General features: G+C 46.0%; 1 protein-coding gene across 5 annotated transcripts in view; it reads right to left on the reverse strand.

The window, feature by feature from the left end:
- Positions 1-355: 355 nt before the first annotated feature.
- Positions 356-14,689, reverse strand: part of LOC139263790 (uridine phosphorylase 1-like) — a 143,258-nt gene continuing 128,924 nt past the window's right edge. For 4 of the 5 annotated variants that reach the window (XM_070879842.1, XM_070879838.1, XM_070879837.1 and 1 more), the window contains one exon: positions 356-739. In XM_070879842.1, the coding sequence (XP_070735943.1) occupies positions 600-739 (140 nt within the window). In that variant the 3' untranslated portion in view covers positions 356-599. The remainder of the gene's footprint in view (positions 740-14,689) is intronic. The other variant, XM_070879840.1, reaches the window with a different exon arrangement.

Here is a 14,689-nt window from a genome sequence, read left to right on the forward strand (position 1 = left end):
GGCAATACAAACCAAGTTTATGCAACAACTCCTCATAATTTAACCTTTTAAGCTCCAGTATCATTCCGGTGAATCTGTGCTGTTCCCCCTCCAAGGCCAATGTATCCTTCTTGAGGTTCAGAGTCCAAAACTGAACACTGTGCTCCAAATAGGGTCTGACCAAGGCTCTTTACAACTGAAGTATACCTTCCTTTTGTATTTCAACCACCTAGAGATAAAGGCCAACATTCCATTGGCACACCAATCAGAAAATCTCATTCATAATCTTTGGAAGTAAAAAATGATTTAATGTATGATTTCTCTATGTAATAAAATGTATTGTTTCATAGAGTTAAAGTCATTACACCCAGGGAAGTGGTTTCAATCTCTTTATTCTTCAACATTTAACCAGAGTAAATATAACTAATTATCTTACCAAACATCACAGGAGATAGCATCATAGCTTCGCTACCACTGAACTTCCTTTGTGGCGTTCAACATATACAGAGATAATGTGCACACATAAGGAAGTCCATGTTTCAAATGTTAAAATTAATACAGGTTCTAAAAAGTTGAAGTAAAACAATGTCCTTTTCAATGTGATGAATAGACAAACTTGCCTACTTTTTGCAGAATATTTTCTTTATGTAACAACCAACTAACTTCTGTGGTCTCTCCTGATATTCTCCAAGCACTTCATGGGAGCTGCTAATTTGATCACCTTGCAGTCGGTCCAGCAGGGTCACACACACTACTGTACCTGCACAGACAGAAGATCGAGTTAGATGGCTAGTTAACTATTCTTTCATTGACACTGATGCCATGCTGAGCTCCTCATATCACAAATCCCATTGTTAAATGGCTGATGCACAGTAATAGATGTCAATGTGAGTAGTCTGAGCCAAAGCCCCAGATCCACAGCCTGCATTATCTGTTCACTGTTTTTAAGCTAATGGTAGCTGTTGCAATGTATCTTAAAACCCCCCAAATGGATCAAGCACTACATGCATAGTATAGTTCTGTACTGCACTATACCAACCTCAGAGCCACTGGGATGATTATCAAGATTAGGAGAGCAACAGAGACAGCACATCAATTTAATGAGGTGAAAGCGTGTTTACATTGGCCTCACACAATTGAAATCAGGTGATAGGGTGAGCGGCAGGGGTTTGAGAATGAATATGAGCACATGTGCCTCTTATTGTTATATATGTAGAACTTGTATTTACTCTGTACAGCCACCAGAAGGCTCATCCCATGGAGTCCCAAGGGATCCTATAATCCCTTGGGAGTACAGGTATTTAAGGAGGCTTCACAGGTTGGAGAGGCACTCAAGAGACCTGCAATAAAAGACTAAGGTCACACTTTACTTTAAGCTCACAGTGTTCAGTCTGACTCTTTCTCCATACACAATTGGCGACGAGATACAGATAGCGAACCCAAAGAGAACAGTGGGAATCCTGGAGAAATTCTTGGAGGGAAATGATTAAGAAACTTTTGTGAAGCGACTTGATCAATACTTCGTGGCCAACGAGCTAGATGGGGAAGAGAGCGCTGCCAAACGAAGGGCGATCCTCCTCACTGTCTGTGGGGCACCAACGTATGGCCTCATGAAGAATCTACTCACTCCAGCAAAACCCACAGAGAAATCGTACAACGATTTGTGCACACTGGTCCGAGAGCATTTGAACCCGAAGGAAAGCGTTCTAATGGCGAGGTACTAGTTCTACACCTACAAAAGGTCTGAAGGCCAATAAGTGGCGAGTTATGTCGCTGAGCTAAGACACCTTGCAGGACATTGCAAATTTGAAGGATATTTGGAGTACATGCTCAGAAACTTTTTCGTACTTGGCATTGGCCATGAAACCATACTTCGCAAACTTTTGACTGTAGAGACCCCAACCTTGAGTAAGGCCATAGCGATAGCCCAGGCGTTCATTGCCATCAGTGACAATACGAAGCAAATCTCTCAGCACACAAGTGCTGCTACAAGTACTGTGAACAAAGTGATGTTGTTTTCGAATCGTAACGTACAGGACAGGTCACACATACCTGCAGCTACACGTCCGCAGATGTCTCAGAGTCCACCATCAAGGGTGATGAATGCAAGGCCATTAACACCTTGATGGCGCTGCGGGGGTGATCATCGTTTCCATTCATGCTGATTCAAAGAGTACATTTGCAAGGGCTGTGGAACAATGCGACACCTCCAACAAGTGTGCAGGCGAGCTGCAAAGCCTGTTAAACCTACAAACCACCATGTTGCAGAGGAGGCTAGATCCACGGAGGATCATGAAGAACCAGAGCCTCAGATCGAGGAGGCAGAGGTACATGGGGTGCACACATTCACCACGAATTGTCCCCCGATAATGCTGAATGTTGAACTAAATGGACTCCCGGTGTCAATGGAGCTGGACATGGGCAAAAAGACTCTCGAAAGGTTGTGGTGCAACAAGGCCTCAAGGTCAGTCTTAACTCCAGTTCGCATGAAACTAAGAACTTACACGAAAGAACTGATTCCTGTAATCGGCAGTGCGACCGTAAAGGTCTACAATGGAGCGGTGCACAAGCGACCACTCTGGGTGGTACTGGGTGATGGTCCCATGCTGCTCGGCAGGAGCTGGTTGGGAAAGATACGCTAAAACTGGGACGACGTCTGAGTGCTATCGCCCGCTGACGACACTTCGTGTGCCCAGGTCTTAAACAAATTTCCTTCGCTGTTTGAACCAGGCATCAGGAAATTCCAAGGAGAAAAAGTGCAGATCCACCTAATTCCGGAAGCACAGCCCAACCATCACAAGGCGAAAGCAGTACCGTACATGAGGAGAGAAAGGGTAGAGATCGAGCTAGACCGGCTGCAAAGAGAGGGCATCATTTCCCCGATCGAGTTCAACAAGTGGGCCAGTCCTATCGTCCCAGTCCTCATGGGAGACAGCACCGTCAGAATCTGTGACGATTACAAAGTAACTATCAATCGTTTTTCCCTGCAGGATCAGTACCCACTACCAAAGGCCGACGACCTCTTTGCAATGCTGGCAGGAGGAAAGACGTTCACAAAGCTGGATCTGACTTCAGCCTACATGACACAGGAACTGGAGGAAACATCGAAGGCCCTCACCTGCATCAACATGCACAAAGGTCTTTTTGCTTATAACAGAATCCGATCGGCGGTGGCGATATTCCAGAGAAACATGGAAAGCTTACTGAAATCGGTCCCGCACAGAACGTGACGGAGCTGCAGTCGTTTCTGGGACTCCTGAACTACTTTGGTAACTTCTTACCGGGTCTCAGCGCACTGTTAGAACCACTGCATGTCTTATTACGAAAAGGGGACGAATAGGTTTGGGACAAAAGCCAAGAAAATGTCTTTGAAAATTGTTATGCTCAAACAAATTGCTTGTGTTGTATGATCCATGTAAGCGTTTGGTACGAGCATGTGATGCGGCATCAGATGGCGTTAGGTGTGTACTGCAATAAGCTAATGATTTCGGGAAACTGCAACCGGTTGCTTATGCATCCAGGAATCTGTCTAAGGCCGAGAGAGCCTACAGCATGATTGAGAAAGAGGCGTTAGCGTGTGTCTGTGGGGTAAAGAAAATGCATCAATACCTGTTTAGGGCTAAAATTCGAATTGGAAACTGACCATAAGCCACTTATAATCCCTGTTCTCCGAGAGTAAAGGGATAAATACCAATACATCGGCCCGCATCCAGAGATGGGCGCTCACGTTGTCCGCATACAACTACGCCATTCATCACAGGCCAGACACAGAAAACTGCGCCGATGCTCTCAGTAGGCTGCCATTGCCCACCACGGGGGTGGAAATGGCGCAGCCTGCAGATCTAGCCATGGTTATGGAAGCATTTGAGAGTGAGCAATCACCCGTCACTGCCCGGCAGATCAAAACCTGGACAAGCCAGGGCCTCTTATTATCTCTAGTCAAAAGCTGTGTGCTTCACAGGAGCTGGTCCAGTGTCCCAGTGGAAACGCAGGAAGAGATAAAGCCGTTCCAGCGGCGCATAGATGAAATGTCTAAACAGGCAGACTGCCTTCTGTGGGGCAATCGAGTAGTGGTCCCCAAGAAGGGCAGAGACACCTTCATCAATGACCTCCACAGTACGCACCCAGGTATCGTAATGATGAAAGCGATAGCCAGATCCCACGTGTGGTGGCCCAGTATCGATGCGGACTTAAGAGTCCTGCGTTCACAGATGTAATACATGCTCGCAGTTAAGCAATGTACCCAGGGAGGCACTGCTAAGTTTATGGTCTTGGCCCTCCAAACTGTGATCTAGGGTACACGTCGACTATGCAGGCCTGTTCTTGGGTAAAATGTTCCTTGTGGTTGTAGACGCGTACTCCAAGTGGATTGAAGTTGAGAGAATGTCGGCTAGCACATCTGCTGCCACTACTGAAAGCCTGCGGGCCATGTTTGCCACACATGGCCTATCCGATGTCCTGGTGAGCGACAACGGGCCATGTTTTACAATTACTGAGTTCAAAGAATTCATGACCCGTAACGGGATCAAACATATCACATCTGCCCCATTTAAATCAGCGTCCAATGGTCAGGCAGAGAGAGCAGTGCAAACCATCAAGCAAGGCTTGAAGAGGGTAACTGAAGGCTCGCTGCAGACTCACCTATCCCGAGTCCTGCTTAGCTACCGCACAAGACCCCACTCACTCACTGGGATCCCACCTGCTGAACTACTCATGAAAAGAGCACTTAAGACAAGGCTCTCGTTAGTTCACGCTGATCTACATGAACAGGTAGAGAGCAGGCGGCTTCAACAAAGTGCAAATGTGTCACGAGATTGAAATCAATGATCCTGTATTTGTGTTAAATTATGGACAAGGTCCCAAGTGGCTTCCCAACACTGTTGTGGCCAAAGAGGGGAGCAGGGTGTTTCGGGTCAAACTTTCAAATGGACTCATTCACCGGAAACACTTGGACCAAACCAAACTCAGATTCACGGACTATCCTGAGCAACCCACCTTGGACCCTACCTTTTTTGATCCTCCAACATACACACCAGTGGCAACCGGCACCACGGTTGACCACGAAGCAGAACCCATTATCCACAGCAGCCCAGCAGGGCCCAACACACCAGGCAGCCCAGCAAGGCCAGCTGCACAGCAGCCCAGTGAGGGCCCAACAAATAATTCAACATCAGCTTTCACACCGAGACGATTAACAGGGCAAGAAGGGCCCCAGATTGACTCACATTGTAAATAGTAACACTATTGACTGTGAGGGGGGGGGGGGGGGGGGGGCAGGGGAGTGTTGTTATATATGTATACTTGTATTTACTCTGTACAGCCACCAGAGGGCTCATCCCCTGGAGTCCCAAGTCCCAAGGGATCCCATAATCCCTTGGAAACACAGATATTTAAGGAGGCTTCAAAGGTTGGAGAGGCACTCTGGAGACCTGCAATAAAAGACTAAGGTCACACTTTAGTTTGAGCTCACAGTGTTCAGTCTGACTCTTTCTCCATACACAACACTTATGGAGCGGAAGATTTTAGGAAAATTGGAAGGAAGCAGAGTCAGAAAGAGGTGAAACTTGGATTTCAATGATGAAACAAAGAAAGGGGCAGGAAGACTGGGGAGAGAAATGGATAGATTCAAGGGGCTGGATTTTCGGTCTGTTGCTGCCTGGAAGGGCGTTAATCGCGGCGGGAAGTATTTCCGGGTTGGCGGCCAGCTACCAACGCTCCGCGGGACATTCGGTACACAGTTTGCGGGGGCACGGAGCAGTACTGCCCGAGAGAGGCGAGCCGTTGTGCAATGCGACACCGGCTTAAAATTGGAAACTCGCCCAACCCATAGCGCCTCGCAACGAGCCCTAGTAGGACTGCCTGTGAAAGCTGGTGGTTCCAGCTGTAGCGGCTGCAGTGAGGGAAGGAATGGCTACCTAAGATAAGTGTGATTATTTTTATTTTTGTGATTCATTTGGGTGTAACGTCAGGAAAGTATTGGTAATGTATTTAGTGGGGTTTTTTCTGTTTTTTTTCCACACTCAGGCCAGCTGTTTGCCTTGGGATTTTCATTTACTCACCTAGCCTAGCACACTAAAAGAGGAACAGCTCCCTTAGCGCTCCACTCCACACTCAGGGCCCAGCTGGTGAATTCTGTGGCCGGCTTACTGCCTCAACAAAGGCGCAACCGAATTCCCAACCCAAGCAGTTGTCATGAATATTGCAGTATAGAGCAGATTAGAAAGCAGTGGCTAGTGCCGGACCAGTTTTAAGACTTTACAAGGTTGTGAATAATCAAGTTGTATTTGATAATTCATCATGTCAATGGAGAAAAGAAAAAGAGATAAGAGGAGTAAATACTTCCTCTCCCATTGTTATAGAGGTTTATTTATAGTTTGAATCCCATGTGCATTGCTGATAAGACCCATTATCCCCATTGCTGTCTCTGCCTGTTCTCCAATGGAAGACATCAGTCTTTAAATGATCAAACTGGGAAACGTTTTGCCCAGAGTAAGAGGTTGCCATATGATAGAAGACAATGTAAACTGCAAGCGGTTTGAGAGCACTGAACTTGGCTTGCTTAGACCCAAGATTCTTTTGCAGCCATTTTGAAAGAGCTAAGCAATTTTCAATCAGGAAGAGGAGTAGAACAAGAAGTGGGTTTGCTCCTGTCTTTGAAAGCACTTGGGGGGGAGAAATTAGAAAAAGAAACAAACTAAAACTTGAAAGTAACAATCAACTAAAGAAAGAATTGCATGTGCTTGTACATTTGGCCAGTCTCTGAGCCACAATCCTACTCCATTAATGTTTCATTAAAGTGGCGCCTATAAAGGTTCAAAACTGGGATCTTTCTGATCTGCATGACTCAGTACCATTACACAGTGTATTTATCTTCTGAGTTATTAGGAGAGGCTTACAGACTGAATTTTATTCTCTTTGTAGTCTTCAGGGGGAAAAAAACATTTTTAGAGTTCACAATATTGATCTGAAATGCATTTTATAGTTTGTAATATTGATCTAGAATGCATTCTATGACATGTGACCACCAGCCAGACACAGCTTACTGGGTGGCAGGCAGTGGCTGATATTGCTGGGAGAAGCCAGTTGCAATCAATTAGGGGATTATAAATAGCAGTTAGCCCAAAGCAACCAGATGGAAAGTATAAGGAATTCCACACAGCTCGAGTAGAAAGTGTTGGTATAAATTCAATGGCTAATTTATTGATAGGGGAGAGAAATATGTAAAGAATAGTATGTGAAATTATAAACTGCAGAGTAACTATGACAGAATAGAGATAGATAAACAACTACAAGTACTGACTAATTGATTTAGTTAAAGGAGAAGTGATTTACTTTACAGTTTTAGTACTCTATGAGCTGAAGAGCAAAAGTCTTGCAGCTTTCCACATCCCAGTGTGAAGGAAAGTGTCCATGGGATGGAAAGGTTGTTGCCATTTCATCAATATTATTTGTAAGAATCATCAAAAGTTAGGCACAATTCTAAGATTATTTGTGATTGTTATTCAAGGATTAATTGGCTGGAAATACTAATAGAAAAATGATGGCACAATATCACTGTAGTGCTTAATTTCAATTAGATTTATGTCTGCAGTTATATGCCTACTGTACAAAGGTTGGTGCTGTTCTCTGCATTTCTCTTGCAGTTGTCGCGCCGTGAAGATCATGTCCGTTGTACCCTGTAGTGGACGGAATCTGCACTGTGACTCCGGGAGGAGCTCCTCAGCCACAGGGAGAAGACATTTGAGGAGGATTCCAGCGATGACTTTCCCAGTGGCCGACAACAGGGAGATTCAGTCGGACTTGTCCCCTTTTTTTTTTAAAAAGATGTTCACAATTATGGCATCTCTGAGATCTCCAGGCATGCACTCCTTCTTCCAGATGAGAGAGATGAGGTCATGCATTCGAGCCAATAGTGCCTCTCCGCAATACTTTAGTGCCTCAGCGGGTATTCCATCTGCTCCTGATGCCTTGTTGTTCTTGAGCTGACGGATGGCCCTTTTTTACCTCGTGTAAGGCTGAGGTTTTGCTGAGATGGTGGCGGGGAGCATGCTGCGGGATGGAGTCGAGGACACTCGTGTCCAAGGCAGAGTCTCGATTAAGGAGATCTTCGAAGTGCTCCTTCCAGCAGGCCCTGACTGCCTCAGTGTCCTTGATGAGTGTATACCCGTTCTTGGCCAGCAGTGGGATGGGGCCTTGGGTGCTTGGGCCGTAGGTGCACTTGACTGCGGTGAAGAATCCTCGCACGTCATGGCTGTCGGCCAGTTGCTGAATCTCCTGTGCTTTCTCCACCCACCATCTATTCTTTAGGTCACGGGTTTTTTGTTGGACCTCGGCCTTCAGCCGTCTGTAGAGCTGCTTTGCTGCTCCCGAGCTGGGTTGTTGCTTTAAGTTCAGAAATGCCCTGCGCTTGCGGTTTATTAGCTCCGGGATCTCCTGGTCACTCTCATCAAACCAGTCCTGGTGTTTCCTGGTTGCCTGGTTGTACATGGCCTTCTTTGATCTCACAAAGGCCTTTGACACTGTTAACCACAAAGGACTATGGAGTGTCCTCTTCCATTTCGGCTGCTCCCAAAAGTTTGTTGCCATCTTCCGCCTGCTCCACGACAACATGCAAGCTGTGATCATAGCAACATAGAAAATAGGTGCAGGAGTAGGCCATTCGCCCCTTCGAACCTGCACCACCACTCAATATAATCATGACTGTTCATGCAACTTCAGTACCCCATTCCTGCTTTCTCTCCATACCCCTTGATCCCTTTAGCCGTAAGGGCCGCATCTAACTCCCTTTTGACCAATCGATCCACCACAGACCCAATCCATGTCCAGACTAGGGTCAAGCAGGGCTGCGTCATCGTGCCAACCCTCTTCTCGATCTTCCTCGCTGCAATGCTCCATCTCACGCTCAACAAGCTCCCCATTGGAGTGGAACTAAACTATAGATCCAGTAGGAACCTGTTCAACCTTCATCGCCTCCAGGCTAGATCCAAGACCGTCCCATCCTCTGTCATTGAACCACAGTGTGCGGACGACGTTTGCGTCTGTGCACAGAGGCTGAACTCCAAGCCACCGTCAACATCTTCATCGAGGTGTACGAAAGCATGGGCCTTACACTAAACATCCGTAAGAAAAAGGTCCTCCACCAAACTGACCCCGCCACACAGCACTGCCCCCTATTCATCAAGATCACGGCCTTGGACAACATGGACCACTTTCCATACCTCAAGAGCCTACTATCAGCAAGGGCAGACATCGACGACGAGGTCCAACACCACCTTCAGTGCGCCAGCGCAGCCTTCGGTTGCCTGAGGAAGTGTTTGTTCAAAGACCAGACCCTCAAATCTGGCACCAAGCTTATGGTCTACAGGGCTGTAGTGATACCCGCCCTCCTGTATGGCTCAGAGATGTGGACCATATACCTCAAATCGCTGGAGAAATACTACCAATGATGTCTCCACAAGATCCTCCAAATCCCCTGGGAGGATAGAAACACCAACGTCAGTGTTCTCGATTAGGTCAACAGTCCCAGCATCGAAGCATTGACCACACTCGACTAGCTCCGTTGGGCAGGCCACAAATGTCCGCATGCCCGACACAAGACTCCCAAAGCAAGTGCTCTACTCGGAACTCCGACACGGCAAGTGAGCCCCAAGTGGGCAGAGGAAACGTTTCAAGGACACCCTCAAAGCCTTCTTGATAAAATGCAGCGTCCCCACCGACACCTGGGAAACCCTGGCCAAAGACCGCCCTAAGTGGAGGAAGCGCATCCGGGAGGACATTGAGCACCTTGAGTCTCGTCGCCGACAGCACGCAGAAACCAAGCACAGACAGCGGAAGGAGCGTACAGCAAACCAGACTCCCCACCCACTCTTTCCTTCAACGACTGTCTGTCCCACCTGTGACCGAGACTGTAATTCCCGCATTGGACTGTAGAGTCACCTGAGAATTCACTTTTAGGGTGGAAGCAAGTCTTCCTCGATTTCGATGGCTATGATGACTCCAACTGTACCATCTGACCATCCAGCCTGTGGGTTTGTTTATTAAATCTTCATTATATGATGATTGCTTCTGATTCTATCCTTACATGTTTTAGGATTCTTTTAGTCGTGTCACATCAGCGTGTGCAGGGTCACATCAGCGTGTGCAGGGGCATGTCAACGAATGCAAGGGCACCCTAGCTTGTGCAGGTCAGGACGTGCCACAGTGTTTACTTCCTGCTATAGCTCAGCTAACCTTAAAAAGAACACTATCATATTTTAAAGAAATGAAGATGAATTTCAACAGTATATTTAAAAACCACTAAGATTAGAATCTAGAATATACAACCAGATCTTTTGTTAAAACCATTAGTTCCCATTTTCTCCTTCTTCTTGAGAAAATAATAAAAATTGTTGGCGCCGAAATTGCCCCCCTCTTTAAGGTCCATTACCGCCTCTAAGAGGCAGCAATGGGGTGGTAAGTCCTTTCCGACTGGGGGCAGGTGGATGGGCTGACCGATCTGAAATTCCCCCCGGGCCAGGGGCGGCCCGCATCCCCGCCCCGTCGGGCACCGCCGACCCCTTACAGCCCGGCAGCAACCCCTTTCTACCCCACAAGGGAAACAAGGAATGATGTAATGGTGGGGGACAGTATTATCAGGGGCTAGATACTGTTCTCTGCGCAACCAAGAGTTCTGAAGGCTGTATTGGCGGCCCAGTGTCAGGATTAAGGATATCTCCTCACGGCTGGAGAAGAACTGGAGTGGGAGGGAGAGATCCAGTTGCCGTGGTCCTTGTAGGAACCAATGACATAGGCAGAACTAGGAATGAGGTTCTGTTGCGAGTTTGAGGAGCGAGGGTATAAATTAAAAGGTAGAACCTCAATGGTAATAATTCCTGGAGTACTATCTGAGCCTATACTCATTGGAGTTCAGCTGATCTTATCGAAACATATAAGATAATGAGAGGGCTCGACAAGGTGGATGCAGGGAGGATATTTCCACTCATAGGGGAAACTAAAACAAGGGGACATAGTCTCAGAATAAGGGGCCACCCATTTAAAATTGAAATGAGGAGGAATTTCTTCTCTCAGAGGGTTGTAAATCTATGGGATTTTCTGTCCCAGAGAGCTGTGGAGGCTCGGTCATTGATTATATTTAAGGCGGAGATAGACAGATTTTTGAGCGATAAGGGAGTAAAGGGTTATGGGGAGCAGGCAAGGAAGTGGAGCTGAGTCCATGATCAAATCAGCCATGATCTTATTGAATGGTGGAGCAGGCTCGAGGAGCCAAGTGGCCTACTTCTGCTTCTATTTCTTAAGTTCTTATCAGAGAGTTAAATGTGTGGTTCAAAGAGTGGAGTAGAAGGAAGGGATTTCAATTCATGGGAAGAGGTGGGGGGCTCGACTTAAACCTGGCAGGGACCGGTGTCCTGGTGAATTGAACAAGTAAGGCTGTTGATAGGGCTTTAAACTAAAGCGGAGGCAGATGAGGAGAAATTTAGAAATCTAAAGAGAAAATTCGAGGCAATAGAGCAATGTAGCGATTTGGGTAAAGATAAGCAGAGTGTGACAGGGAGAGACAGAGCATTTAACGGTAATAGTGCATCAGCAAATAAGGTGAAAGCAGGGAATAATGGTAAAAAGTTAAAATTAAAGGCCCTTCAACTGAATGCACAAAGCATTCGTAACAAAATAGATGAATTAGTGGCACAAATAGAGATAAATGGGTTTGATCTAAAAGCCATTACAGAGATGTGGTTGCAAGGTGACCAAGGTTGGGAACTAAATATTCCATGGTACTTGACATTTCAAAAAGACAGGAGAATGAAAAAGAAGGGTAGCCCTGATGATAAAGGATGACATAAGGACAATTGTGAGAAAGGATCTTGGCTTGGAAGGTAAGGAAGTAGAATAAGTATGGGTGGACGTAAGAAATAACAAGTGGCAGAAACACACAGGTGGGAGTAGTTTACAGCCTTCTAGCTATACCATTGGATAGAGTATTAATCAAGAAATAACAGCTTGTAACAAAGGTAATGTAATAATCGTGGGGTATGTTAATTTTCACATAGGCTATGCAAATCAAATTGGCAAAGGTAGTCTGGAAGACGAGTTCAAGGAATGCATTTAAGTCAGTTTCCTAGAACAATATGTCATGGAACCAACCAGGGAACAGGCTATTTTAGATATTGTATTGTGTAATGAGACAGGGTTAATTAGTAATCTCATAGTAAAGGACCCTTTGAGGAAGATTGATCATAATATGATAAAAATTTTACATTGAGTTTGAGCGTGAAATACTTAAGTCCAAAACTAGAGTCTTATGGGGAGAAATTCGGTGGTGCTAACTTAAGTTTGGAAAATTTAGCGTCAGGCGCAAGAGAATCTTAACTTCTAAATTGGCTGTAAGCACCCCAGGAATAAAAGGGGGAAGGATCGTAAATGAAGCGCTAATCACCTCAGGGGCGCTAACACCAGAGTGCTACCGAATTTCAGGCGACTTGCATTCAGCTATCATCCTTCAATCCTTCACACAGGCTCATTCCAGCTCTTAATGGGGAGGTTATATGAAGCTGCAGCTGCTCATTTTCACCAGTCCTGCATCTGAAGGAGACCCGAGAGGAACTGCAGAGCTTTTTGCTATGGCTGCTGCTAATCCAGCTGTAAGGGAGCGAGCTCGTTGTTTCACTGACGTAGTATTGGAGACATTGATGGGGACAGTCGAATGAAGGAGGGCAATGCTGTTCCCAGCAAGTGGAAGGAGGCCATTGCCCCAGGTCTTCAGGGCAATGTGGCGGGAAGTGGCATAGGAGGTGCCAGCCAGCAGCTTCACACATGGCCGAACGAAATTCAACTACCTCAGTCGGGTGGTCAAGGTGAGTACATGCTGCAACAGCTTCGAAATAACAGCCTCTGAACATCTATCTGTGCACCAAAAAATTGATTAAAAAGGGAGAAAATAGAATGTAAGAGTAAACTAGCAAGAAATATAAAAACAGATTGTAAGAGCTTCTACAGTATGTAAAAAGGAAGCGAGTAGCAAAAGTATTTTCTCCCTTTTTAATCAATTTTTTGGTCATCCTTTTCTAAAGCTCTCCCAATCGTCAGACTTACTACTATTCTTCACAAAATTATAAGCCTCCTCTTTAAATTTAATACTATCCTTAACTTCTTTAGTTATCAACAGATGGATCACTTTTACCATGGAGTTTTTATTTCTCAATAGCATATATACTCGTTGAGAACTTTGGAAAACGGTTGGTCCAATAGTGGTTACGACAGGAGAAATTATAATGGGGAATACGGAAATGGCAGAGACTTTAAACAAATATTTTGAATTTATCTTCACAGTAGAAGATACGAAAAGCATACCAAAAATAGTGGGGAACCAAGGGGTTAATGAGAGAGAGGAACTTAAAGTAATTAATACGAGTAGAGAAAAAGTATTTAAGAAATTAATGGGACTAAAAGCCAACAAATCCCCTTGATCTAATGATCTACATGCTAGGGTTCTAAAAGAGGTGGTTGCAGAGATAGTGGATGCTTTGGTTATGATCTTCCAAAAATCCTTAGATTCTAGAATAATCTCAGCGGATTGGAAGGTAGCAAATGTAACACCGTATTCAAGAAAGGAGGGAGAGAGAAAACAGGGAACTACATGCCAGTTAGTCATCGTGAAAATACTGGAATCCATTATTAAGGAAGTGGCACTTAGAAAATCGTAATATGATTAGGCAGAGGCCACGGGGCCGAAATTGACCCTTTCCTTAAGGCCTGTTACTACCACAAATCGGCGGCCATGCTGCGGAGTGGAGTGGCTGCCGCTGCGAGCCCAATTGCCCTCCTGAGTTTTACCAGCAGTGTCCCAATTCCCACCCCTTACTATGCTGCCGATCGGTGCTAAGCACGCCATCACCTTGTGCACCGCCGATGTAACCCCCCCCCGATGGAGACATTCCCTTGGAAAATCTTCGGCCCACCTGGCGGTGCCAAAACTGGTGGTCCAGTGAGGCCGAGGCCTTTTGCAGCGGCCATGCGACTCCCATTAAACTGCCGCTGCCGCCATGTTTTTTTTTGTCGTCCAACTGCCATGTCGGCCCAACAATTATGCCCCAGGTTTGGCTGGTCCACCACTTCATTCCTGGCTCTTGGGTGCCAGGCCGCTGACCTGACTGAAACCCTCCCTGGTGGCCCAGTGGATTGAAGTTTAAAAAGTACAGAGGCTCTCCCCTTTAAGTGAAGGGGAGAGCCATGGTGTCGCCGCACCACGATGACATCGCACCGGTGAATATGCACCGCCCCCAACTTCCGCTCCTTCAGTTGTTGTCACCGCCGGGTATTTGCCCCTCAGGTGCAGTCACAGCTCCCCATGACGACCAACTTCCGGATGAAAACAAAATAAAACAGAGCGGAATTTCCCCAAGAGTCGACCTGAAACGCAGCTGCGCTCGTTTCAGGAAATGGGGCAATTTGTACCCCCACATTTTTTTATGAAAGGGAAATTGCGTTTAACAAATTTATTAGTGTTTTGAGATTTAACTCGCAGCGTAGATAAAGGGGAACCAGTGGATGTTGTATATTTGGATTTCCAAAAAGCATTTGATAAGGTGCCACATAAAAGGTTGTTACGCAAGGTAAGGACTCGAGGGGTTTGGGGTAATATATTATCATGGATAGGGAATTGATTAATGGACAGAAAACAGAGAGTAGAGATAAATGGGTCATTTTACGGTTG

Source organism: Pristiophorus japonicus, chromosome 5, assembly GCF_044704955.1.
Source record: "Pristiophorus japonicus isolate sPriJap1 chromosome 5, sPriJap1.hap1, whole genome shotgun sequence".
Classification (NCBI taxonomy): Eukaryota; Metazoa; Chordata; class Chondrichthyes; family Pristiophoridae; genus Pristiophorus; species Pristiophorus japonicus.